We start from the raw sequence: 27,182 nt of genomic DNA, 5'->3' as shown, positions 1-27,182 counted from the left end.
GCCAGCACAGAAATACGCATTACAGGGGCCCAGGCGTGAAGAGAGGGATGATAAAGGGATAAATAAATAAAAATAAAAATAGTCGTTCGAGATTTATATATGAAATATGAAAACAGAGAGGGGGGCGGGTACCGCAGCTCCGGGCAGGTCCTCCAGATGAGAGCTGGCGTTCTCTTCTTCTGTGGTATTTGCTCGCAAGCGTAGCAGACGTATCATTTTCTGTTCGGTAATCGTGTACACAAAAGCTGTGGAATCGCGGGCGAAAGCATACAGTTCCGGCAAACAAATCGGGAGATGAACGCAGAACTAAAGCACGACGCCATTCACACAGACAAAAGAACAGACTCCAGCAGAGATGTCAGATTTTGCAAATTTTTATTAGGCAGGGGGGGGAAATTTTTTTTAAATACAATGACAAAGTTCATCTTGAGAAAATGTTTTCAAACACTGTTTTTGCTACTGAGCCCAGAGAGAGACTGACCGGTACCTGTAAACAACACGGAAAAGAGAAGGAGCGTTCTGACAAGCCGAAAAAGCGCTCAGCAGCTTCCTGCCGGAGGGAACCACACCCCCTACATGAAACAACATCATCATTTCATAACCGTCTCGGACACGCCCATACACAGTTCTTTTTTAAAAAAAGCAAACAAAAATAAGCTCGTAGATTTTTTTTTTTGTTGATTTTTTTTTGTTTACGTTGGTTTTTCTAGCTCCTTAATCATATACATTTACATTTATATAGTTTTCTTTATTTAGGAAGCATTTTCTCAGAAAGCAAGCGGTTGAAAGGGGTTTGGGGGGGGGGGGGGGGTTTCCCAGGCACGCCCTCTCTCTCGTTCGTTCGTTCACTCACTCACACTCTCTCTCTCTCTCACACTCACTCTCTCTATCTAACTTTAACTCTCTCTCTCTCTCTTAATGGCCTCTGGACAGAGTGGGGAATGAAGCCAGGTTTCCTGGGGGTCGCCAGATCCGCACCCTGCATTTACAGACATGGTGGCGCAAAGCTCCTACAGCACGGAGAAAGCCACGGCGGTGGAAAAACACGAGAGGAAGAGGAGGAGGAGGAGGAGGAGAGAGACTCCACAAGTGGAATGAAGGAAGAATGTGGACTGCTGCCCTTTTTATGATTTTTTTTTTTTTTTTTTTTGTTATTAATTTTTCAGAATTTTTGTTGCGAGAGTGAGCGTGGCGTCTGCCAGGGCCTTCGGGGAACGGCGGGATTAGCGGTTGTAGCCGAACTCGTCAGCGTCGTCCGCCCGGAAGTCTCCGTAGCGCCAAATGTTCAGCTACAGGACACCAAGGAAACGAGAAGGAACAGATTTTAAACAAAAAGAACAATACTCCTCACTTGGCTTGTATTTCCATTTTTTTAACTGAACAAAAAAAAACACACAAAAAAAGGAGTTTCCTTGCCTCGCTGAAGCACCATCCCTACACACAGTCCTGACTTTGTGAACTTATAGAAATGTAAGATGGGCAAAGAGGTGTGCCTTGGGGTTGCTAAGTCACCTTTAAACCGATATGGCCACACGTACAAATTATTACCACCGTCTTTAACAGGTACTTTTTACAAACCTCGTTGTAAAAAAAAAAAAAACGAGTTTACGTTGAACGACCACTCTGTAACCCTCTTCGCCCATTATGCTATAATTTGAAGTGACATTCATCGATTTTCATCGCGTAAAATTTCAGCGAAAAGCACTTAAAGGTTTAATAGTAAACATTAAGCTTATACGAGTGAACTAATGCGGCCTCTCCGTGTTCAGCCGCATGGAGGAGGGCAGTAAGGAACCTCTTTCTCCCCCGGCCCCTTTGGGCTCGACTGCTAACTCACGACCGCGGCAAATTAGCGCCGGGTGAAAAGAACTTCCTGCCCGCTAGGGTGGAGTGTCCCTGCCTACTTCCTGTTCCTCGGCCAGAGCTCCCCCTGCCTGTGTGGGGGAGACACTGCAGCGCGTCGTGTGGGAGGTGTGCGCCTCTCGGGGACTCACCCTGGCGGTTTTGGCGGCCTCCTGGCCGTTCAGGTACTCCGTCACCTGCGGAGCAGAGAGGGGTGTTAAGATTCGGCAACCCTCGGGCGGAACAAGCAGTGACCAGAGCCTCATTCTCAGGCAGGGCTTCTCAACTCTAGTGCTCGGGACCCGCTTGTAAGAAGGTTTTTGTTGTAACCAGGAACTCACACAGCCGATTTAAAACTAAACCAAGGGCTTTTTGTTGGGAGGTTTGATGTTAGGTTTTGGATGTTAAATCAGGTGTGTGGGTTCTCCTGGTTAAAACCTTCTGGGAACTGGGTCCCGGGGACTGTAAAAATGTCAGCTGATCACTAACCAGGCGAAGACGAACAGCAAAACACAAAGAGAGCAGAGAGAGAGAAAAAAGTAAGGTGAAAGCAGGATTGTTTGTTGGCTCGTGTCCTGGACTGGGGTGGCAGGCTGCCTCAGTGAAACGCACGCGTGTCCGACAAACACCGAGTGGGTACAGTAAGTGGCTCTGGATATGGGAATATTGAGCGAATTTCTCTAAAAGCACTTCTCAGCAGTATTCCGGGAGACGGGAGCGCCCGGAAAGCCACACTATAGCACACTTATCACGCTCCTGTCACATAAAAACCCACAAAGCCGTCTCTTTCACGCCTTTCAATGAGACCCCCGGGCGGCCCTCAGTTATAATTCCGCGGGGACCGGGGTAGGTTTGGGAGCGTCAGTCTATCTGACCACAGACTCCTCCACAGAGCGCATTATGCACTGAAGATCTAAAGGCGACCCTAGAACTTAATTAATGAAATCAGATTGGGCATTTATGTACTGCGATTCATCTGTTTATATTCACAACCATTTTCATAACGAACTGGTATAAACCAGAGGCATTACATTACATTACATTATTGGCATTTGGCAGACGCTCTTATCCAGAGCGACGTACAGTTGATTAGACTAAGCAGGAGACAATCCTCCCCTGGAGCAATGCAGGGTTAAGGGCCTCGCTCAAGGGCCCAACGGCTGTGCGGATCTTATTGTGGCTACACCGGGATTAGAACCACCGACCTTGTGTGTCCCAGTCATATACCGTAACCACTACGCTACAGACCGCCCTGTATCCCTGAACGGAGGGGCAGATGGGTTCCCCTACTGAGTCAGGTTCTGCTCAAAGTTTCTTCCTGTTAGCCAGGGAGTTTTCCCTTGCCACTGAGGTGTACTCTTGGGAGTCGGTTTCTCCGTAAAGCTGCTTTGTCACAAAGGCCCTTTGTTAAAAGCGCTATACAAATAAAAGAAATTGATAAATCGATTGAATATAAATAATATATAATCAATAAATAAAACAGCCGTCCTCTGGTCCGTTGTTCAGCCGGTAACGTTAATTGGAAGATTCGGTGTCAAACAGAGCCGATTCCCAAAAAATCCAATACGGTATATACGCGGCTGTTGAAGCAAAGATGCAAAAATCAATGAGGCCACTTCTGTATGGTAAGCCCTGGAGGGCCGTTTCCCATTGGCCCGTTTCAAAACCCAGCGTTCTAACGCTCCGCTCGTCCGCCGCCATGACTAATTCATGAGCCCTTCCGCAAAAATCAGGGTTCTATTGTTACCGCGTCGAACGTGCCGGGCGCATTCCGGGCGCGGGGGGGTCGAGATCAAAATTGCGTTATTTTGTGGCGCGCGCTGACGCACTTGGAATTTAATCAGCTTGAAGGGTAATCTTGTTGGGAGATTATGGAGCACCTGTGGTTTGGTGGTAACACACGGACACACGGCACACACACGGACACACAGCACACACGTACGTACGCACACACACAAACACACACAAACACACACGGACGCACACACACACACACGCACACACACAGCTCAATCAACTCAGCATGACGTGATGCCCTTCAGTGCCTGAGAAAGAAACATGCAAAACGTGCAGAAAAAATTAATAAATGGAGGAGGGGATTTGTGGTCGAGATTCCTGCACTTGCCGCGATAAGAAGTATTATTGCATAACCTGATGCGTATTGACTGCTTCAAGCAGAGCGGCCGTTCTGCATATCAGATCGAACGGAGATGAGTCACAGCGCTGCCTGAGATTAAGAGATCGTGTGTGTGTGTGTGTGTGTGTGTGTGAGAGAGGGCTGAAATGTGCACTGGGTATAAAGCCATCGATGTGTACACCCTCCGAAAAAGGAAGGGCAGCTGTGTGTTCGTCTTAGCACGAGAGAAGATTCCGGATGAGCCCCCCCCCGCCGCCTCACTGCTGTCCGTCAAACACCGGCATCAACTGATCATCCCCCAAAGAGAGAAAATCAAACCAGTGAAGTTCATTTTGCAGAGCACTAAAGCATCTGAACACGGTTCTAATTCACTCTGCGCACTGCGTTCTCTCTGCTCTGCAATCTCAGCCTGTGTTAAGTGTGTGCGTGTGCGTGTGTGTGCATGTGCGTGTGCGCATGTGTGTGTGTGCGTGTGCGTGCGTGATTCAGCCCATATTAAGTGCGCATCACAGTTCAGAATGACAACTGAAGGGCATTGGGCTTTTAGCCTCTTTTTTTTCCCCATCCCTGTTTATCCTTTTCTTCAACTGGCATGTTTCAAAGGGCCCTCGAAAAGCCCTTCTTGTTGTTTTTGAGAAAAGGCCTAAACCCTTCAGAATTTCCCCTGGCTAATAAGCCGGAGATGAGCCACCGTTTCAAACACGCGAAAAAAAAAAAAGAAGAAGAAAAAAAAAGCTCTTTGCAAACAGCGGCTAAATGACGCGGCGGGTTCTGAACCGCCTTCGTGCCCCCGGGGGAGAGAGCACCTCAACTCCGCAGCGTCGGAGAAACCGCTCTCCCAAGCTCTCATTATCCCGAGCAAATATAAACCAAATACTCGCTGCGAGGCACTTATCTTCTCCGCCCCCCCCTCCCCTCCCCCACCAAGAGCCAGGGCCGCACTCCCCTAAAAATAAAAATAACCGACAACTTTATTTTAATGTCAACATTACTTCTTCTCTGCTCGTTCCTTTTCCCGCTGTGAAGCATCGGAGCCGGGGGCACACTGCATTGTGGGAAGGAGGTGGAGAGGGGGGGGGGGTGGGTGCCAAACTGCTGTCACCCCGGCGGAGGTCCGCGAGGAGCTGGTGGAGTTCCCTCCGCGTGTTCGGGGGATGGGAGGGGGGGGTGGGCGGTTGGGGGTGACGACCCGGAGGGCTTTCGCGAACGCGACACGCGGCATTTCGAGCCGAGCCCTTACCCGACTCCTTCCACCGATCTGGCACTCTGTGTACTGTACGGGGGCCTGAGTCATCCCTGTTTATGTAACGCGCGGAGAAACAGGGCCGCGGATAAATCGGGACCGTTGAAATCCCACGTTCCGGTCAAAAGGGGGCCCCTCTTAAAAAAAGCCGTCCTCCCAAAATGGAGCTCCGGGAGCTTTGGGTGAGAGCGGGGTTTGGCTAGCGCCGGTGTGGGACGCCCCTCCCACGTCGGCACGTTGACGGCCGGCGAGCCCCACGGTACGGTGTAATCTCCCAAACTTCTGCTCAGCGGAGAGAGGCTGACAACATGATCGATGGCTCGTGGAGAGGAGGGGGAGGGGGGGAGGCTCATATTGAAATAAGTATGTTTCATAACTCATGACTCTGTCGCTTTCCCAGGACAAGCGATAGGGCAAGAGAGACGTTCAAGCAGCGTTTTGGAAGATCTTTCTACCTGGAACCTGCTTTCATAAGGGTAGAGAGAGAGAGGGGAGAGAGGGGGAAGAAAGATGTACAGAGTGGTAGAGAGAGCGAGAAAGAGGGAGGCAGAGATGGGTAGAATGAGAACATAAGCATTTCTAGGATCATATCTAGAAATATCTCCCCTTGGCTCCCTGTGCTGTTAAATACTGCGATATTTCAGTCCTATAAGTTCTGAATGAAGACCAGCAAATGTAATGAGACAGAAGTCAACGGCCCCTGAAATGTTCCTGCTTAGCCTGACGGGTCTGGAGGACCCCGGCCAATCCGAAACAGGACGGGTTCTGGTGTCACTCGCCGTGTTTCACGCTCGGTTTGTGCCGTTCAGACAGCTCCGGCGTCAAACTGAACTCGTTCTGCGGGAGGAGTAGTCACTGCACCGATGCTCACTTCTTAGCAATGTTCTGTTCCTGAAGTCTGTTCCCCGCCCGCTCGACTGGTCAACCTCTCGATTCAGACCGGACTCGCTCGATCGTGTCGTGTTTCTCCCCCCTCTCTCTTACAGGAACAGAAACAGACAGCGTTTTTTTCCCTTCCACCACCGCTCCCGTCCTCCAAATCACTTGCGAAAGCCGGCCGAGACGTCCGTCCGCTAACCGAGTCCGCGAACAAACGCTCGCTTTGGCCGAAAGCCGGGCGCCGGGTCAGACTCAATCTCGCCGCCGTAGGATTCATTTCCCCTTTTCAATCGCTTGAATTCGATTTGTTTCGGGGGGTTTTCCGTTTTTTTTGCTTTTAATACATGAAACCGCGCGCGCTTGCTGGGCCAGCCGGCAAAGCCGTCACGAAATCCCCCCGAAACGCGCTCGGCTGCGCTCGAAGGCCAGGGCCGAACGTGCCGTGAGCAGCCTGGAGGAGCCAATCGGGCGGAAGAAGGGCAGCGTGGGTATTAAGATGAAAAGTCACGCCCCTGGGTCGGCCCTAAACTCTCCTCCTGTCGCCCACGCCGGCTCAGAGCTACCCCCCCCCGCCCCGTTTCCACACATCTTAAACCGCACGTGCCGCCAAGGCTAAAACAACCCCCGCCCCCCTGCACCCCGAATTCAATTCTGAATAAAAATAAAACAGCCCCGTGTGTGTGTGTGTGATGGTGGACGGCGACCGCGGCTCTCTGTAATGGAGGAAACAGCGTGGACCCCCCCCCCCCCCCCTCCCCGAATGCACCCCACACCCACCGGCTACACCCCTCTCCACCACCTCCATCAGAGGAAACCAAAATGGAGAAAAATCACACTCGGGTAGGGCCGTGCCATCGGACCGCCGTCGGGGGCACAAAATGTCCGCCGAGTTACACACCACCCCCCGCTCCGCCCCGGCCGCTAAAAACACGCCGCTTTGGGGGTAATTTAGAACTGAAAAAAGCGACATCGCGCATCGACAGCGGAAGCTACGGCGTGTTCCAGCGCGCCTCCGTCTCGCGGGTAACCGTGTCAGGGGGCGCCGACGCCTCCCGTCTGCGGGAGCGTTTTTTGGCGGGAGCGTTTCTTTTGGCGGGAGACGCGCGACCGTGTTTGTATTCTCAGCGGGGCTCGCCTCCCTCACCGCCTCCTCTTCACCGCCTCGGATTCCAGAGAGGAAGGAAATGAAAACGGGAGGGGTGGGGGGGGGTTTGGAGAAACAAAAAAGTTAAATCAATGTTCAAATGGAGAGAAGGAGCCTTTATTTAGTGGAGGAATTAAAAGACAGACTGAGGGGCTTGACGGTAACTCGTTCAGGCGCGGTTGTTCTGCCGAAGAACACATTCTCCAGAGCTATCAGTCATTTAATACCTTTTCAGGAGGAGGTTTTTTTTGCGGTGTGACGTTTACACAAAGGAGGGGGGGGGGGGCGTCGAATGAGGACACGCACCGCTGGCTGAAGAGCGGATATCGATGGGAGGGGAACCGGGAAACTGACAGGCGTTTGATCGATGTACACGCCCACCAGTACATGACGACGTAAAACCTAAATTCAAATAGTTTGGAATGGAAAGGTGCTCGTCCAACTTCCTTTAAGCGCCCGTGTGCCGGCCTGTAGCGTAGCGGTGAAGGTACATGACTGGGACACGCAAGGTCGGTGGTTCCCCGGTGTAGCCACAATAAGATCCGCCCAGCCGTTGGGCCCTTGAGCAAGGCCCTTAACCCTGCATTGCTCCAGGGGAGGACTGTCTCCTGCTTAGTCTAATCAACTGTACGTCGCTCTGGATAAGAGCGTCTGCCAAATGCCAATAATGTAATGTAATGTAATGTAAAGAGTCATTAGCATCACCGGGAGAGCAGGACTTTAAGAAAGGCCTGTACGTACCAAGCTCTCCTGAGCCTTCCCCATTTCCCACGTCCGCAGTGGGGGGGAAGCCCTGTGTGGGGATTTGTGTTATCTATCTACTGACGCCCAGATGTCTCCCCACTGAGCACTGCTCATTCCAAGACTCAACGCCCAGGGAAGATCGTTACCGTAGTAACGGGCCTCCCTGACAGCCGTGCCCTGCCCTGGGATTGGTCCATGCGCAACTCTGTGGGTCTGAGGCCCCGCCCCCAGCACTCACTCAGAGCGAGGCTCATCCACAGGACTGTTTTTTTTATTTTCTCATGTTCTTATTTTATTTTCGTTGGCAGTAAAATGTGAAAAAACACAAAGTGCCAGACAGCAACTAATTGCGATACGTTTCATCTTCCCCCGCTATCGCCCGAAAGGCCGAATGCAACAGATACCAGCACACGCACACACCCGCCCAGAACACGGCTTCACCCTCTCCGCTGCGTGAACGATGGTGTAACCACGGTTCACACACACACACCATCACCGGGAGCTTAACGCCATCACTGCCCTGTTCAAGTCATGAACACAGAGTCCACTTTGCACTTTTGTTTTAGCTCCGAAAGCACCCCAGCGCCGACCGCACCCACACAGCCGGAGAGAAGCGAGGAAGATGAGAGGCGGAGGAAGAGGAGGCGGGGAGGAAGGGCACGAACCCGCGGTCATTAGACCCTGCCGTAGGGGGGCCCGGGGTCGATATAGGAGAGGGGGAGAACTTCAATTAAAAGCCACTCACACGATCCCTCTGTTAATGAGGTATTGAGCCGTCACCAGGAAGTGGTGGGGCTGAGGCGGCCGGCGAGGCGGGGGACGCGCTGATGGGGCCTGACAGATGCCGATACCGGGTTGTGTGAGCGTCACATTTGGGGGGCGTTCGGGAGGGAGGGGGGGGTTGCGTGAGCGGACACCCAGGGCACATCCCCCGGCCGGGGGGAAGCTCTGTTAACGGCTCGGAGGAAAAAGAAAATCAAACGTCCGCGGATTGAACTTCTCCCGCTCGGATTTTCACCCCAACGCAGAAAAACAGAAGAAAAAAAACAAAAACGCCACAGTGACACATTTCGTCGTCCGTCCCCGAACGACCCCAGAAGGAACTTTAAAATGGCGGCTTTGCGAGCAGACAAAGACCTGACCGTTTACACGACGCCCGCATCAGATAAGTGCCCGACTGCTCCCGAGAGAGAATAAAAAATAAAATAAAAGTGTATCGGTTCATCTTGATGATGAGACGTTGCATAAAAGGAGCAGCAGCAGTAGATTGCCGGGGAAAAAAAGCCCCACTTTGCCTGTGCTTTCTTTGTGGGAGAGAAGATAACATTTTCAAATGTCAGGCTGGCCAACATCCATTTTGTTTTCCTCGCCCGTTCTCGGTCGTCCGCAACGCGGAAGAGACGTGCGAGGTGTCGGGAGATTAGGACAGGACAGGCCGGAGGCCTGAGCCTGCACTGGGGCCACAGTCTCACGAAAAACATTCAAAATAAAGACTTCTTTTTACATTACATTACATTAACGGCATTTGGCAGACGCTCTTATCCAGAGCGACATACAGTTGATTAGACTAAGCAAGAGACAATAGTCCCCTGGAGCAATGCAGGGTTAAAGGCCTTGCTCAAGGGCCCAACGGCTGTGCGGATCTTACTGTGGCTGCACCGGGATTAGAACCACCGACCTTGCAGTGTCCCAGTCCTTTACCTTAACCACTACGCTACAGGCCGCCCTTTTCTTTCTTGCAAGAACACATCAGTGACGGGACATTCCTGCCTACATCGCAATCGCAGAGTACACTTCCCTATCCTGGAGGATAAGGCCCCAAATGGCCCGTGCAATTCTACTTCTACTTTTTATTTCATTTTATTTTTGTTCCAATCTGAGCAGCCACTTCTCTTTTGCAATAGAATGCAATAGCCGGCGCACACAAAACAAACATTCATCCGGTCTGTGACCTCGGCTGAAGAGGCCTAAAGTCCCACAATGGCCAACGCCGGACACAGAATCTCACAGGTTCGTCATCTACAGTAACAATGAACGCCTTTTTATCCGCTGACGATAAACGCCACCATACAAATCCTGTCTAATGCGAAGCGTCAAGGTTGCTAAAGCAAGGCCGATTCATTCCCTCTTTAAGCGTGGCGGCAATCATTACATTACTGGAGGTACAGCTGTCTTTTACATTACATTACACTGCAGTCATTTGGCAGACGCTCTTATCCAGAGCCACGTACAATAATGCGCAAATCATAACCGGGGACAAATTCCCTGAAAACCCTACAGGGAAATATGGATTAAATTGCTGGAGTGATCACGAAGATAAAAAACCCTTCTAGAATAATCAGATAAACTGACCAAGTAGCAATAGCGCAGTTTCGGCAACGAGAACATTAAGAAAAGTAAAATAACAATACGCAAATTATAATTATAATCGACGGCGATAAGCATCGCGGCGAGCAGGCGTGGACCACCACGGACTGATCCTGGGAGGGCGCTGGCAGTTAGCATCAGATCTGATTTCCCTCCACTTCTGACAGTGGCTTATAAGGAGGGAATCGTGCGGCTTGGCCGTAAATCAATAAGACCTTGGAAAGTGTGACGATACCCTTCTCACAGACACACTGCATAAAGGAGTTTGAAAGGGGCTTATTGGGATAATTGGAGCCATGAACTGCATATTCAATACAAGCGGTGATCGGACGGGTAATCCGAGGGTGAGTGTGTGTGTGTGTGTGTGTGTGTGTGTGTGTATGTGTGTGTGTGTATGTGCGCGCGTGTGTGTGTGTGCGCGTGTGCGTGTGCGTGCGCGTGTGTGTGTGTGTGTGTGTGTGTCTGTGAGAATGTCCTTAACTGAACATTCTAATGCTGATGTCACTACTGGTGAATGAACCAGAGAGTTCTAGAACAAACAAAGCAATGTTCTAGAACAACCATTTAATTTTTGTAATTTAAAAAAAAATCAGTGCCGTTGTTAAGTTAACGACTCTCGCTGGCTTTGGCGGGCGGGGCTTCGGTTGTCGAGGAAACTCCAGGGCCTGAGATTCCTCTCCCTGGTGCTAAATGCTAACTGCCATGTTTATTAAACCAAAAAAAAAAGATGAAAAAATGCTGAAAATTAAATATGGATTCCAGCGTAATGGGCTGCTATTGATCCAGGTTTTGAGGGGGTCGCGTTACGCTAGCGATCAGGCGGATTATCTCCCGTTCGGCCGAGTGGAAGGCAGGCCTAGAGGCTCCGCCTGATCTAACTCTGAAAAAATGCTTTTTAATGACTGTTATTACGCATTTGGTTTTTCCGTGAAATGGCGGGATGCCGCGTGCCGTTGTCAGAGCGCCCCGGTCTCCGTAGAAACCGTTACCTGGCGATGTCTCGCGGAGCTGCGGGCGACGGGGCTTTCATGTCTGCCGGTCTGTCGCCAAGATATTATTCAAAAACACAGCGCTTCCGGCAAACCGCCACGCAGTGAACACGGTCTCGCAGCGGACAGAGCGCGCCACGGAGCGGTCTGAACCGGTCTGAACCGGTCCGAACCGGTCCTGTTTGAGTTTACTAACAATTAAGTTTGTTTTGAAAAAAAAATACAAAATAAAAAAAACGGAATCCAATTCCGCCGTCCGAAAAGCCCGACTCCACTCAGACTGGTTCCGGGGATGAGAAACCGCTGAGACGCTTTTTTTCCGAGAGATCTATGTGGATTGAAAAAGCAAATTTGGAAGACTGCTGTTGTGAAACAGGACAGACAAGGCCAACCATAACAGAACAACAAAAGCTTTCCTTTCCAGCAACAAGCCATTTCTTTTAGTGATGAACTGATTTTTTCATCAGACACAGTAATGGCTGGAGAAATGGCTAAAGTACACAGCTGCCATCGCAGCGAGGCACGTACGCAGCCCACCAGCAGCACTCAGAGAGAGTGTGTGTCAGAGGGAGCGCTGCAGCAGACTCTGATCCAGAGATGCTCTCAGTGTAAAGACTACACGCAGCCCCGGTGTTTCACCTGATGCAATAAGCTGCAGAGAGGTGCATAAGCTCACACTCCGGTACGCACGCACACGCGCACACACACATACACGCACACACACACGCACACACACACACACGCTTATGCACACACACACACGGACACGCGGACACATACAGAGACACTCTCTCTCACTCTCTCACACTCTCACACTCTCTCACACTCTCTCACACTCTCTCACACTCTCTCACACTCTCTCACACTCTCTCACACTCTCTCTCACTCTCTCTCACTCTCACTCACTCTCACTCACTCTCACTCACTCTCACTCACTCTCACTCTCACACTCTCACACTCTCACACTCTCACACACTCACACTCTCACTCTCACACACACCCTATCTACATCAGTAGAGTAATAATAACAGCACCAGTGTGATATAGAGGCCCACTCTGGGCTCCCCGGGGTGACGTTAGGGCCTCAGAGGCTGCGGGTCGCTGGCCCCCCCGCCCACACACGGCCGTAGCGGTGCTGGTAACACACCTCAGAGGAAGAGGAAGTCACGCCTTCCCTCGCCGAACGCTGTCTCGGAGTGCGGCGCGGTTGCCAGGTTACGGGGCGGGCAGCTTTGATGGTGGCCGAGGCCTGCCCTCGGTACGAGGAGATCAGGTGACCTCCGAGGCCGTGGCGGGCCAGAGGGGGGGGTGTGGGGGGGCAGTGCACCGTGCCAGGGGGCGGGGGGGGTACCAGGCTGCCCTCCAACCTCGCCACAGAATGGGACACAAGCCACACCCCAGTGATGAGGATGGCAGGCTGCATGTGAAACCCGGAGTGGATCTTTACGTCACGCCTCTCGCACTGGCAGCATTATTCTACTCTAACCGGGAGCGCGTGCAGATGTAAATGACAAATGATTTGTTATTTAACTCACGTTTCTATCAGCCTGAGACTAAGCAGGGGACCATCGCCCCCGGAGCAATGTTGGGGGGGTTAAGGGGCTCGGTTCGGGGGGCTCGCTCGAGGTCTCAACAACTGTGCGGATCTTATCACGGCTGCACCTTAGGCCAAGCGCCCACGGCCCTGTTCGTGTGTGTGTGTGTGTGTATGCGCGCGCATCGGTGTGTGTGAGACACAGTGACTACAGCAGTTCACCCGAGGCGTACAAGTTCAATCCTGACCTGATTTCTCCTGAAGCCCTCCCCCCCTCCTGCCGTGTGCCTGTGTAAGAACACGGCGCTTTGGCCCCCTGAAGGCCCCTCTCCTCCCCCCCGCATGTGCGTGGAACACGCCGCCCCGGCTCCTGACGGTCTCTGATTCACGCCTGATTGCAGTCTGTCGGGCTCATCACGTTTCCCTGTTTCTTATTTACCTTTTCACTCCCCCCCCCCGCCCCCATACGCGCTCGCAGAAGAGCCGGCCGTGTTTGCCTCATCACGGGAAAGCAAATCTACGTCGTTAGCGAAGTCGTATTCGGCGGGGGTAATTATTGACGTTTCTCGGAGAGCGGCGCGTGAGGAGCGCCGATGCTTCGCCCGTGACAAGCGGCTGATTTGGGTTTGAAGACGAAGACGAAGCCGCGCGCGGGTTTAATGAGCCACTTCACGTCGGCGCTCCCGCTTTCCAACCCCGCCGGCCGACGGCGGCTCGTTTGCTCGTACGAACCGCGCCCGTCCGATCTGGGCCGCGTATTCCGTTTCTAAACCATTCCCCTTCTGATGGCGCTGTAATGGCAGCAAGTAGCGTCTGAATCTGGGCTATATCTGCACGCTCACCGCCGCGGGGAAAATAAGCCACTTCAGTTCCGTCTCCGTTTCCATTTGCTCAGGTATAATGGCAAACAAACCCCCTCCCCCAAAAAACTCCTAACATACTGGAGGACTTGTTCAAGAGGTGTGCGGTGCTTGTGCAAAAAAAAAAACTATGTTGAAGTTTCGGTTATGTAAACCCGGTAATTTGGAAACCCTTTCTGGAGAGGGATGAATTAATTAATAAGCTAATACCCAAGCCCTCACAGGACGAGCACAGGGAGATCCACAGGAGCTCCTCTCGATGAAAGAGCCGATTGGTCTAACAAGTGAGCGCTGACATCTAATCGGCCAGTGGTTGGCTGAGGCGTCTGCGGCTAAACTCACCGCTGCTTTAGCGGTTAATGCGCTTCGGTGAGCGGAACAGCTTTCTGCGCGCCCGAGAAACAAAACCAGCCATAAATCGTCTGCCACAGCAGCAGGAAAACAAGCTAAGGTTACAAAAGAAGGCGAGCAAGCGCTAGCCAACGTCTCTCTCTTCAGCAGAACAATGTTTGGTTGTACACTTCGTGTCAAAATCCTGCTACCCGGCAGTCTGTTCTTCTCGGTGGAAGTAGCACAAGTTCCACGAAAAACAAATAAATGCAAGGCTTCCCACACACATTCGAAGCAGATCGGCAAGGATATCTCCTACAGTGCTTGCAAGTTCATTGCTGTTTACATCCCAGATATGTACAACAACTTATACAATATTAAATGCCATTTAGTGACCCCAGAAATTGAACATGGAATGTGCAACACAAGTCCTCAGGAAGCAAACGATACGACACAACCGTCACCCTTCCTAAGCTGTACTGAAACGCCATTCTGAACAAACGCCCCACGCCATTTTGTATTTCTGTCCGTTTGTATCCCAGACACGTCCAGCCGATTGGCTGGCTGCTTGGCCAGTTACAACACAGTGATAGGTGGACGACAGGAGCACGGTCCAATCACGGCCGCAGAACATGTTTGTTGTTTTGTTGTTTGACTGCTCAACGGGAACGAAACGGAGGCGGTTTATTGGTCGGTGGCAAAGCCCGGTTGGGGGACAAAGGGCAGGGTTTTCATGCGGACATTACACCTGACAAAAGGACTCAAACCTGCAGCCTACTGCAGCAGGGGTTCTCTATCTTCTCTCTCGCTCTCTCTCGCTCTCTCTCCCTCTCTCTCCCTCTCTCTCCCTCTCTTCTCTCTCCCTCTCTCTTCTCTCTCCCTCTCTCTTCTCTCTCTCTCTCTCTCTCTCTCCACCTTTAAAGCGGCGGCAGTGCTTAGTGAGAATATAAATAAATAAACGTGTAAAAGCCTCCGCTTTAGGGAGAGCCAAACAGGGGCTTTGCAGGGATTGTGGGAAGGCGAGCGGGTTGTAATCTGGCTTTACGCGCAGACTCCCGTTCCCGCACTCGTTTTTTAAAAAACAAAAACAAAAACGCTCTCCCCAAACGAGACGTTCATCCCTCGCTCTGTGGCTCCCTTCCTCTGACCCCTGGACGGCTCGGAGAATTAAAATTTCATTTCATTAATATTCCGTCTACTGGTCTCTCATCTCATAAAGTACAGTAATTCAAGCCTTTGCTTTGAACTGTCGTAGCTCTGAGAGATGGCTACCCTTGGTGGAAATATCTGAAACTCAATTTGAAGAGGAGGGGAGGGAGGGGGGGGTTGGGAACCTGGAAAACTGATCTGACTTCAGTAGCGTTGGGGGAACGTTCTGGAAAGAAATGATTGCAGAGCTTTTATGCCGAACATCGGAATACTAAAACGCAATGAAAGCAATTCCATACCGATTTCATTTTACCACTGGACTTCTTAGATCCGGTTCTCAGCCAATGAAAAAGGCTTATAAAGTAATAAGACGTCGCGGAAAATCGTAGAAGCGGCATACTAGCGGCCCTGAAAACAGCCAATCGGAGAAGGGGGCCTCTGCCCGGACACACAACACGCGTGAAACACGCTAAAGAGAGGGAGACAGGGTCTCCAGCCAATCCAGGCAGGGTTACACAGTTTGGGCAACACAGCTGTTTTCATGGCCAGAAACACCAGCGCCAAGATGGAGATAGAGACACAGATATGAATTACAATGACGTCGTAAATATTAAACTAAGACCACGCAACGATTAACAAGAGCTGATTTGCTTGAAGTTCAGTTAACTTCAAGCGATCAAAAAAAGTAAATAAATGAGTAAATAAAGTAAATAAATAAAATAATGAATAAAAATAGTAAATAAACGCGCTTGACTTTGAAACGACCCCCCTGAACAGCCGCTATAACCGCGCGGCACAAACATATCAATTTCCTCATTACTTCCAGGCCCCGGATCGGCACGGCGGTGAAGCTGGCGGGACCCCATCGCGTGGAAATATCTCCGTGTCCACCCCGGCAGCAGGCAGGGGGGGAGGGAGGGCGTGCTTCTCAAACACTCATCTGTTTATTTTTGTCCTCCGCCCCGGGAGGGGGGAGAGAACGAGGGATGATCAAAAACCCCACTGTCATGTACAAACGGAGGGAGGGTCCGTATCGTACTGTACTGACAAACCTTCCTCCTGGCAAGGGGAGAGAGAGGGGGGGAGAGAGAGGGAGGGAGAGAGAGAGAGAGAGGGAAGGAGGGAGGGAAAGAGAGAGTGAGGGAGGGAGGGAGAGACAGAGAGAGAACAGCAGACTGAGGAAAACAAAAATGAGGGGGAGAGAGAAAGGAGTGAAAGATTGACAAGACAAGCAGATGGAGAGAGAGAGTCAGAGCAAAACGGGGAGAGATGGACCGAGAGCAAAGCCAGAGAGAGCAAGACGGATGGGAAGAGAAAAGGGAAGGAGGGAGAGAGAGAGATACCAAGAGAGGGAGAGGGAGAGGGAGAGGGAGAGAGAGAGACCGCGGGAGGGAGAGACAGAGAGAGGGAGAGATAAGGAGAAGGGAAGAGAGACAGAGAGAGGGAGAGATAAGGAGAAGAGAAGAGAGAGAGAGGGAGAGATAAGGAGAAGGGAAGAGAGAGAGAGACAGAGGGAGAGATGAGGAGAAGAGAAGAGAGAGAGAGAGGGAGAGATGAGGAGATGAGGAGAGAGAGAGAGGGAGAGATAAGGAGAAGAGAGAGAGAGAGGGAGAGATAAGGAGAAGAGAGAGAGGGAGAGATAAGGAGAAGAGAGAGAGAGGGAGAGATAAGGAGAAGAGAAGAGAGAGAGAGAGAGGGAGAGATAAGGAGAAGGGAAGAGAGAGAGAGACAGAGGGAGAGATGAGGAGAAGAGAAGAGAGAGAGAGAGAGAGAGGGAGAGATAAGGAGAAGAGAGAGAGAGGGAGAGATAAGGAGAAGAGAAGAGAGACAGAGAGAGAGAGGGAGAGATAAGGAGAAGAGAAGAGAGACAGAGAGAGAGAGAGAGAGAGAGGGAGAGATAAGGAGAAGAGAAGAGAGACAGAGAGAGAGAGAGAGAGATAAGGAGAAGAGAAGAGATAGAGAGAGAGAGAGAGAGGGAGAGATACGGAGAAGAGAAGAGAGAGACAGAGAGAGAGAGAGAGAGAGAGAGAGAGAGGGAGAGATAAGGAGAAGAGAAGAGAGATATAGAGAGAGAGAGAGGGAGAGATACGGAGAAGAGAAGAGAGAGACAGAGAGAGAGAGAGAGAGAGAGAGAGAGAGAGAGAGAGGGAGAGATAAGGAGAAGAGAGAGACAGAGAGAGAGAGAGAGAGAGAGAGAGGGAGAGATAAGGAGAAGAGAAGAGAGACAGAGGGCCTCACAGCGTTACAGGGCTCTGCTCTTTCTCGGGGGTATTTGACATTTTCTAATCGAATCGAGCGTCACTCGATGCGCTCCGGGAGAGAGAACCGAAATCTCTGCCCTCGCCCCCTACCCCCCCCCCCTCCTCCTCCTCCTCCAGCAGGCGCGGGCGCCAGAGCGGACCCGTAATTAGAGAGGGTCCCGTGCAGGTGTCGAGCGTGTCGGGTCCGCTTAAACGCGACGCCGCCCTCAGCCTGACTGACACCTCCGAACGAGCAACCCCACGGCCGCGTAGCGCTCCACTTCCTGCCCCGTTACCACGGCAGCCCGCCGACCTCTCCCCGACACGACGCCGGCAACAGTCCTGAAGGACATTTTCCATCGGTAAACGGCAACGATAGAAAAAAAAAAAACTTTTTCCGGCGAGCGTCCATCCATCACGCGGCCAACGCGTACCGACGACATAGGCGTAGATAACTACCAGACGGCCGTCGCTCAGATTTACGGACGCGCTAAGTCTCACAAGCAACATTCAACGGGAATTAATAAAGGCCCGGAACGGTTGCTATGTCGGGAGGAAAATTCCACACGCCATGCGCAAAGAACCAAAACTCTCAGAAGCGGGGACTTTTTCCCTCACCAGAGGCTTGTGTCAGGGATACGGTCAGGGTTCTGTTTCCGTGAAGCGATGTTGCCATGGTTGTTTGTGAAACGCGCTATACAAACACATTCTCTCTACAAAACACATTCTGACTTGATCTTATTTGCTCGGTGCAGAAAGAGAGAGGGCGAGGGAGGGATAGAAAAGAAGGGGGGAGAGGGCACAAGGCCTCGCGGAGGAAAGCAGGAGACCTTGAGAAGAGAGTCTCTCTCCCTGCTTTGAAAGGGGGAGGGAGGGATGAGGTTTAAAAGGTGAAAGTGTGTAGCAGCTGAGTGGGTAGTCAGGCAATGCCTGTCAGGTAGCTTTCGCCACCATCTTCAGCGTCCTCCATTTTGAGGGTCCTGGCCGCCATTTTGAGTGACCTGGGCGCCATTTTAAACGTCCCAGGGGCCATTTTGAGCGTCCTGCGGGCCGTGGGGAAAAGCCAGGCCCCCACACAGCCACCCGGACACGCTGGAGGTCTGCCCCCGTGCCCGTATCGATCCGGCTCCGGCTTTTGGAGCGCCGCGTTCCACAATTAACCACAGGGAATTATTTCCATGGATTTCTCCCGCCGGCGCTCCCAACAAAGGCCCCGGCATCATGGAATACTCCGGAATCAATGCCGGACAATGGAGCGCTCGGAGACACACACGCCACGACGCGCAAACACACACACACCCATGTCCGTGCACACACAAACAGACACAGACAGACACACACACATGAAGAAACATACTCACAAGCATGCACGTGCATATAGGCACAAACACAGCCAAGCATACACGTGTTCACACACACACACACACACAAACATGTGCTCAGAGGCACACACATACACACACACACACACACCTGTGTACAGACACACACACACACACACAAAACATGTGCTCAGAGGCACACACACACACACACCTGTGTACAGACACACGCACACACACACCTGTGTACAGACACACACACACACACACACACACACACACACACACACCTGTGTACAGACACACACACACACCCATGTAGACACACTTGTTCCCCTTGTGCATGGCACAGTGCATTACAATGGGAGTGCTTCTCTGGTGGGCGTTAAACAGGGGCCCACTGTGTATTCCGGGCATTCTCTCTCTGCAGTAATGCACTGGAAATAAGACCTCATGATTTTAAATGCCTTGCACTCTCCCTGTATAAGCTACACACTAGGCTATCCAGGGTTATTTATGTGCTCCTGTGCGCATTAGCACACACAGAAAAGCAGCAGACACAACACAGGACCCCAATTATGTTTCAAATGGAAATTCACACCTGAGCCCGGGGTTGCGCTTCCAGGCCGAAAACGCGCTTAAAACAGGAAATTAAAGACAGGAAACGCTTCAGTGGAGGGTACCCTGTGACCGGGAAGGCACAGAAATTAATCTACCATTCGCGGAGCTCGCGAGATACGTTAGCGCCGATTTAAACAGGACACGGCGTTGGAGGAAGATGAAGAACAGTTAGGAGACCTTAAATCAGTGGGAACCAACCCTGTTACCTGAGATCAACTGCCCTGCAGGTTTTCACCCAAACCCTAACAAAGCACATCTCATTCAACAGCTATGATCTCATTTAACAGTGAATTAGTCAAATCGGGTATGCCAAATTAGGGTTTAACTGAAACCCTACTGGATGGTTGATCTCCAGGAACAGGGTTGAGCAGCCCTGCTCTCGCTGTTGAATGAAGAGTACTTTGTTAGTGTTGGAGTGAAAACCTACAGGATGGTAGATCTCCAGGAACAGGGTTGGGCAGTTGAATCAGGGTACCAAACTAGGGTTGAAATGAAACCCAACAGGATGGTAGATCTCCTGGAACAGGGTTGGGTAGCCCTGCTCTAGCTGTTGAGTGAAGTGTGCTTTGTTACTGTTAGAGTAAAAACCTACAGGACGGTAGATCTCCAGGAACAGGGTTGGGCAGTTGAATCAGGGTACCAAACTCGGGTTGAAATGAAACCCTACAGGATGGTAGATCTCCAGGAACAGGATTGGGCAGCCCTGCTCTAGCTGTTGAATGAGGTGTGCTTTGTTATGGTTGAGTAAAAACCTACAGGACGGTAGATCTCCAGGAACAGGGTTGGGCAGTTTAACCAGGGCGCCAAACTAGGGATTGAGAACCACACAGCCCTGAAAGACACGGAAAGGTTGAGGTGGAGGTCACGGTCGAGTGGTTGCGGTTACCATCTTCTGCAGGTACTTCTCTTTCCGGACGTCGACCATGACCATGCCCTCCTTGACCAAGCCGAGGCCCACGTCGTCCTTGGAGTCGGAGAACTGCAGGGTGACGAGCGAGCAGGTGGGGCCCGAGTACTCCACGTTCAGCAGACACTGCGTGTTCTGGATGTCCCGCACCACGCTGTCCACCACGTCCGCCCGGGAGTCCTCCTGAGGGGGGGGAGGGGAGGGAGAGAGAGGGGAGGGGAGGGGAGGAGGGGAGGGGAGAGGGAGAGAGAGAGGGAGAGAGAGAGAAGGCGAGAGAGAGAGAGGAGGGGGGAGAGAGAGAGGGGAGGAGGGGAGGGGAGAATGGAGAGAGAGAGAGAGAGAGAGAGAGAGAGGAGGGGGGAGAGAGAGAGAGGGAGGGGGGGAGAGAGAGAGGAGGAGGGGAGGGGAGAATGGAGAGAGAGAGAGAGAGAGAGAGAGAGAGAGAGAGAGGAGGGGGGGAGACAGAGAGAGGAGGGGGGGAGAGAGAGAGGGAGGGGGGGAGAGAGAGAGGAGAGGAGGGGGGGAGAGAGAGAGAGGAGAGGAGGGGGGGAGAGAGAGGGAGAGAGGAGGGGGGAGAGAGAGAGGGAGAGAGAGAGAGAGACACAGAGAGAGAGGAGGGGAGGGGAGGGGGGAGAGGGAGAGAGACAGAGAGAGAGAGGGGAGAGAGAGAGAGAAAGAGAGAGAGACAGAGAGAGAGATGGGGGGATAGGGTGAGGCCAGTGGCTGTGAATATTACATTACATATTGTGCAAACACACGCACTGAAACACACACACACACACACACACACACACCCTTGCATTCAGACTCAGGTAGATGGTAAGGTGACATCTGAATGCTGCTCCCTCATATCACCCCCCCACCCACAAACACCCCCCCCCCCAACCATATGGACCGGTCTCCACGGCAACTGCACGGAATGCGGTTGTCCTTGAAAGAGACAAAGGCGTAACTCAGCGAGTCTTCGCTCTGACAGTGCCCCGTCCCCCGCCCCGGTGTGGCGTGGCCCACGCCGTGTCGGAGAGGTGAGCGCCGCGGGGGGGGGCGTGTCGCCTTAGCCCCCGCGCTGAGGGGAAGGAACGGGCGGGCAAGCTTACGTCTTGCGGGACCTGGATGTAGGCGAAGGTGTACTCCGTGGCCTGGGCAGGCAGGGTCCGCACGTTGAAGGCGGGGGACAGGGCAGCCAGGCGGGTGGACGGGACCGTCTCCCTCTGTGGAGAGAACACGCGAACAAGTGCACTGTTAGCATTACCGTTACAATTATCCATAGCGTTAGCATTACTGTTCCCATTAGCACTAGTGTTCCCATTAGCACTAGCATTAGCATTATTGTTCCCATTAGCACTAGTGTTAGCATTAGTGTTCCCATTAACACTAGTGTTAGCATTAGTGTTCCCATTAACACTAGTGTTAGCATTAGTGTTCCCATTAGCACTAGCGTTAGCATTAAGTGTTACCATTAGCACTAGCGTTAGCATTAAGTGTTACCATTAGCACTAGCGTTAGCATTAAGTGTTACCATTAGCAATAGCGTTGGCATTGGTGCTACCATTACCAATAGCATTGGCATTAGTGCTACCATTAGCAATAGCATTGGCATTAGTGCTACCATTAGCAATAGCATTGGCATTAGTGCTACCATTAGCGATAGCATTTTGTGTTAGCATTAGCCAACCACAGCAAAGCTAGAGGAAGAGAGGAAAGAGAGAGGGGGAAGAAAAAAAGAAAAGAAAGAACACTTCCCACTACGGCACAGTAGCTCAACATAACCTGAGGGACAAACCTAAGAGTATGATTATGATTGTTGCAGTTGTCATTTTTTATTAATGTACACATTTACTGAGTATCAAATGCACAACTGTACACTTGTATAAATGTATACCCTTGCCAATAATGCATGTTCAATTTCAATTTGAATCTGAAAGAGATAGAGAGACAAATAAAAATAGAATAGAAAAAAAGAAAGTCAAAGAAAAAGAAGACAAGGTTAGATAAGTAAAGGAGAGAGGCAAACAAAGGAAGAAGGAATTCAGCAGGGCTTGATAAAAGAGAAGAGAGAGGAGGGAGAGAGAGAGAGAGGGCTAAGGCAGACTAAACAAACCCTATGTGTACTGGAAATGATGTTCATGTACAGTGTTTTATTTGTGAACTGTAGCTTATCCGACCTGCTCTGTGTATGTTCTAATGACCTTGATATGCAGTACTTTATACATTGCTTTGGATAAAGGCATCTGCTGAATGTAATGTAATGTAATGTAATGTAATGTAATAAGATTGGGTCAACTCTGTCCCCCGGTGCCGGTGTGGTTCTGCGGGCAGCCGGGGCGGGTAGGCCCGATCGATCGGCGCTTGTGAAAATGTGAGCGGAGGAGTTTGCGGGGGAAGCAGAAAGGTGCTGTCCCAGGTCATTCCCAGGCCACGGACTGACAACTGACACCTGGAGCTAGTGTCCCCATGGACCTAATGTCAGTGCGTTTGTCTGCATCCATCTGTGTGTGAGTGTGTGTGTGTGTGAGCGTGTGTGTGTGTGTGTGTGTGTGCTGTGTGTGTGAGCGTGTGCGGGACTTTGTTTGAATATGCTGTGTGTGACTGCTTTTGCGAGAGGGTGTTTGACTGTGTGTGCATACATATATCCGTGTGTGCGTGTGTTTGTGCGTCTGTGCTCGTGTGTGTGTGGCTGTGTGGTGTGGATGTGCATGTGTGTCTATGCACGTGCGTGTGTTTGTGAGTGTGTGGATCAGGGTTCCACCCGCCGGCGTACACACGGAACTAACAGCCCCTACAGCTTGCTCAACTGCACATGCATTAATGGCGGTGAACACCGTGTCTTTACATACACTGCACACTGGAGACTGCAGACTACAGACTACAGACTACAGACTACAGACTACAGACTAGACTACACACAGCGCCATCCTGCCAACCTCTTCAAAAGAGCCCAAGTCCTGCCATTCACTACCACTGTACTGTCTTACTAAAGCACGCCAGACACCTGAGAGACAGGATGGGGGGGGAGAGAGGGAGAGAGGGAGAGAGGGGGGGAGAGAAAGGAGAAAGATGGAGAGATGAAAGGGAGAGGGAGAGAGGAGAAAGGTAGAGGGAGAGAGAAGAGAAAGAGAGAGAGAAGAAAGAGGGAGAGCTCGTGGAAACTTAAGAAAAGCCTCCCCTGGGAGACGATGCCCTCCCCCTTCCCAGAGGGCCGAGCGGCAGCGCTCTAGCGAGAGCATTTCCTCCGTGTTCCTCCAGCACACCTGGGGCTCCACAGCCACACGTCCTCCAACGCGCACACACCTCCCGTGTCTTTGAACGCGCACACGTATGACACACGCACTCCCCTCACGCCGCTCAAACTTAATGGCCCAAGTTGTGGGTTAATAAGCCCGACATGTCTGCCGAACAAGTCGGGGAGTAAACTATTTAAGTGCGGCAAGAGGAATTTATCTCAGTAATATATTTTGATAGCGCAGTTAAAGGAAGCCACTGAATAATGGCCGGCTATTCTTTTAATCTATTTGCGCGGCGATGTCGTTTGCATATCGTTATCCGAAAAAAGTCCAGGCTGACTCTGGCGAGCGATATTTTAAGCGCGGTTAGAGATGATGAAATTAGGTTTTACGCACCCGTGGAGGTCGGTCGTAACTCAATACAACACCCCGCGTTCGGCGAACAACAACAATCCCTCGACATCGCTTCCCCCGAACGCGTCTCTCCGTGATTTTTTTTTGTTTAGTCACGTCACATTACTCAAGTCCTCCCACGACGGCGCGCGAGCCGCGCTGATTTAACGCGGGCCGCGCTGATTTAACGCGGGCCGCGCTAACGGACGGTCCCAGAGAGGACGTTACGACACGGTGTTTAACGCGTTTAAGTGCGCGGGGCGGGCGAGGCCCCGTCGCAGGGGAGCCCGGCGCGGCGTGTTTAACGTGTCCGGACGCGGCGCCTGTTGGGCGCGATGCCAGGGGTGTTTAACGCCGACGAGGAAGCGATGCGTCTTCGTTACGCAGCCGAGCGGCAGCGGGGCCGGAATTCTCAGGGTGGCAGTTTTTTTTCAGTTATTTTTTCAAACGGGTTGCCGTGTTACGGTCTCGCCCCGGCTCCTTCTGAATAAGGCTCTCGGAAACCACCTGCCAAGTCGCATCCCGATCCTCCGAGAGTCCCCCCCCCCCCCCCCCCGCGACCAACGCAGTCTCCCAGGCTGCTTCAACGCTCCAACCATGCAGAGCGAGGCACTCTGGGTAATCTAAATATCACAAGCTGCGTCTCTCAGCTCCTGGACCTGGTGTCAGGTGCGTTTTGTTTGAGCGTTTTTTGCGGTTTGTGTGTGCTTGTGTAAGACACATCTCACACGCACACTAACAGGGGCTTATATAAGCAAAATTTGTGCGGGTTAAGTTCAGCTTCCTCCAGACGTCTTAAAGACAAGCTGAAACAGAAGTTAGAGCAGCACTATCTTTCGATATATATATGATGTCAACATGAGGGAAACTGTTCTTTTGGGGGATTTTTAAGAGCGGGGAGTACATTACATTTTCACTGTGTAAAATTAATTTATTGGAAGGGAAGGGGACATTGAAGGACATTTGATGAACATACACTGGCACACGGAGACGCCAAATTTCGTTAAATGTCATTTTCCAGGAAGTGGAAGTAAATAAAACAATTAAAATTGTATAATGTATAATTCAGAATATATACTTCAGGACTTGTTTGCATGGTTATGAAGAACTGGCTAAAGTCGTCTGAAGTCAAAATGGGGGCCAAGATTCATTAATGGGTGGGGGGCACTGAAGACTTCTCCTGGGTTTCACTCCCAAATAAACTCCAGCACTCGGCCCAACACACTGAACACTCTGTAAACCAGTCCATGAGAAGCCTATTAAAAGCCAGCATGAGTTTTCCCTGGGACTGATCTGTGAGTTTAGCGAAGCTCTAATTAACTACACATGTTAATATATGGAGACACTGATGAGGTGCTGGTCCAGTCAACATCTCACGGTTCCTTATTCCACAGCAACGCGGGAGACGGCCGTCTTTTAATGGAACGCAATGCTCGTTCTCCAGACTGCGGCAGGGCCAGACTAGGAGGCAATTTATTAAGAGTAAAGGATTTAATTACGCTTTCGTTCTCAAACCGAAGCCAAGGTTGCCATTTGAGGGAGAGCAGGGAGACAGGCGCAGGCGGTTTGGGGTACTCACGTTGCCGTAGTCAATGTAGAAGACGTGGATTTTGGCCGGAGATTCCACCTTCTCGACTCGTGCTCTGTACCTTTAATGCGAGAGGGAGAGAGAGGGAGATAGGGAGGGAGAGGGAGGGAGAGAGGGAGATAGGGAGAGAGAGAGGGAGAGATAGGGAGAGAGAGAGAGGGAGAGAAGGAGATAGGGAGATAGAGAGGGAGAGAGAGGGAGAGAAGGAGATAGGGAGAGAGAGAGGGAGAGAAGGAGAGAGGGAGATAGAGAGAGAAGGAGAGAGAGAGAGGGAGAGAAGGAGAGAGGGATATAGAGGGAGAGGGAGATATAGGGAGATAGAGGGAGAGGGAGAGAGAGAGAGGGAGAGAAGGAGAGAGGGATATAGAGGGAGAGGGAGAGAGAGAGAGAGGGAGATATAGGGAGATAGAGGGAGAGGGAGAGAGAAAATTAATGTTCTTATTTCCTGGGGAGCACACGGTTCAATGGAGATGTCTGCTCTCATCATCAGAGCAGGAGACATACAGAACACACCGTGGTCAGGTGAGATGAGGGTCAGGGGTCTACTGTTCAGGAGATGGGGGGGAAAGACCTGAGCTAATGACAAGCCCCACTAAGCCCAGCCAGGCTCAACCTAGCCCGACCCCAGCACAGCACAGCCAACCCCAACACCAACCCCAACCCCAACCCAACGCAAATCAACCCAATCCAACCCAACTCAACAAAACCCAACTGCACATCACCACCTATGGCCAGCAAACCGATATTCTGAACCAACCCGCCCTTCCTTCCTGTCCTGCATTCAAACAGAACCCAGGCACCCTCACAGAGGCCTCCTCTGTAGGCCGGTGTGGACACCTCAGGGCTGGGCCTCCTCTGCAGGTCTGAGCCCGTGTGGACACCTCAGGGCTGGGCCTCCTCTGTAGGCCGGTGTGGAGACCTCAGGACTGGGCTGGGCCTCCACGCAGAGCGATGTGGAGGGAGTGTGAGGCGGGGCGGCCCTTCTCCGGGTCTGACAGGTCGTGAGGGGCAGTGGGGGGGGGGACTACAGACATGCCTTTCAAGGAGCAACAAAAGGTTTCCCTCCCACTCGACCGGAAGGTGTGGGAAGTTTCCTTCTTACAGCTCACAAAGATGTCTCAGACAACGGATCGGGAGGGAAGCTGGACACGACCAGGAAGCGTCTGAACCGCCGAGGCGGAAAAGCCTGATGCACAGGGAGCCAAACCGCCGTCGCCAGTTTCCGATTCTCGCAAATCCCCTCCGGGCGCCCGACTCACGCCCCCGTGACCACGCTCAGAGGCCCGGCGTTGGTGCAAGCCACCATTTTCTTTTTTATCGACCTAACGGACCATGGCGAGAGTTCCCATCTGCTGTTCCGGGTTCTCTCTCGCCCCCGTTCCATAAAGCATCCCCGGGGCCCGCGTGGCACAGGTGGAGCGGTGAATAAAGTTGTCGGACGCGCCCCCGTGCCAGCTTAACGGCCAGCGGACGGCCTTATTTACGGCCCCTGGAGGGGGGTGAGGGTGAGAGGCACAGAGAGGCAGCCCAACTCCTGCCAGCCCCCACCGCCACGCCCCGCTACGCCCATTCATCAGGGGCCTGAGCGGGACGTCCCGAAAATGACACGCATTAAACTGCCGGCGGGGAGACGGATGGAGGGGGAGCGGGAGGGTCGGCTGCCGTGGCG

General features: G+C 52.0%; 1 protein-coding gene across 1 annotated transcript in view; it reads right to left on the bottom strand.

Moving 5' to 3' along the window:
* Positions 1 to 358: 358 nt before the first annotated feature.
* snd1 (staphylococcal nuclease and tudor domain containing 1) overlaps positions 359 to 27,182 on the bottom strand; it is a 237,625-nt gene continuing 210,801 nt past the window's right edge. Inside the window, exons 20-24 of the mRNA XM_061229463.1 lie at positions 25,505 to 25,574; positions 21,406 to 21,519; positions 20,288 to 20,491; positions 1,995 to 2,039; positions 359 to 1,289 (exon numbers count right to left, since the gene is read on the bottom strand). Of these exons, the coding sequence (XP_061085447.1) occupies positions 1,224 to 1,289; positions 1,995 to 2,039; positions 20,288 to 20,491; positions 21,406 to 21,519; positions 25,505 to 25,574 (499 nt within the window). The 3' untranslated portion in view covers positions 359 to 1,223. The remainder of the gene's footprint in view (positions 1,290 to 1,994; positions 2,040 to 20,287; positions 20,492 to 21,405; positions 21,520 to 25,504; positions 25,575 to 27,182) is intronic.

This window comes from Conger conger, chromosome 19, assembly GCF_963514075.1.
Source record: "Conger conger chromosome 19, fConCon1.1, whole genome shotgun sequence".
In the NCBI taxonomy this organism is placed as follows: Eukaryota; Metazoa; Chordata; class Actinopteri; order Anguilliformes; family Congridae; genus Conger; species Conger conger.
This window is presented reverse-complemented; position numbering and strand designations above follow the sequence as displayed.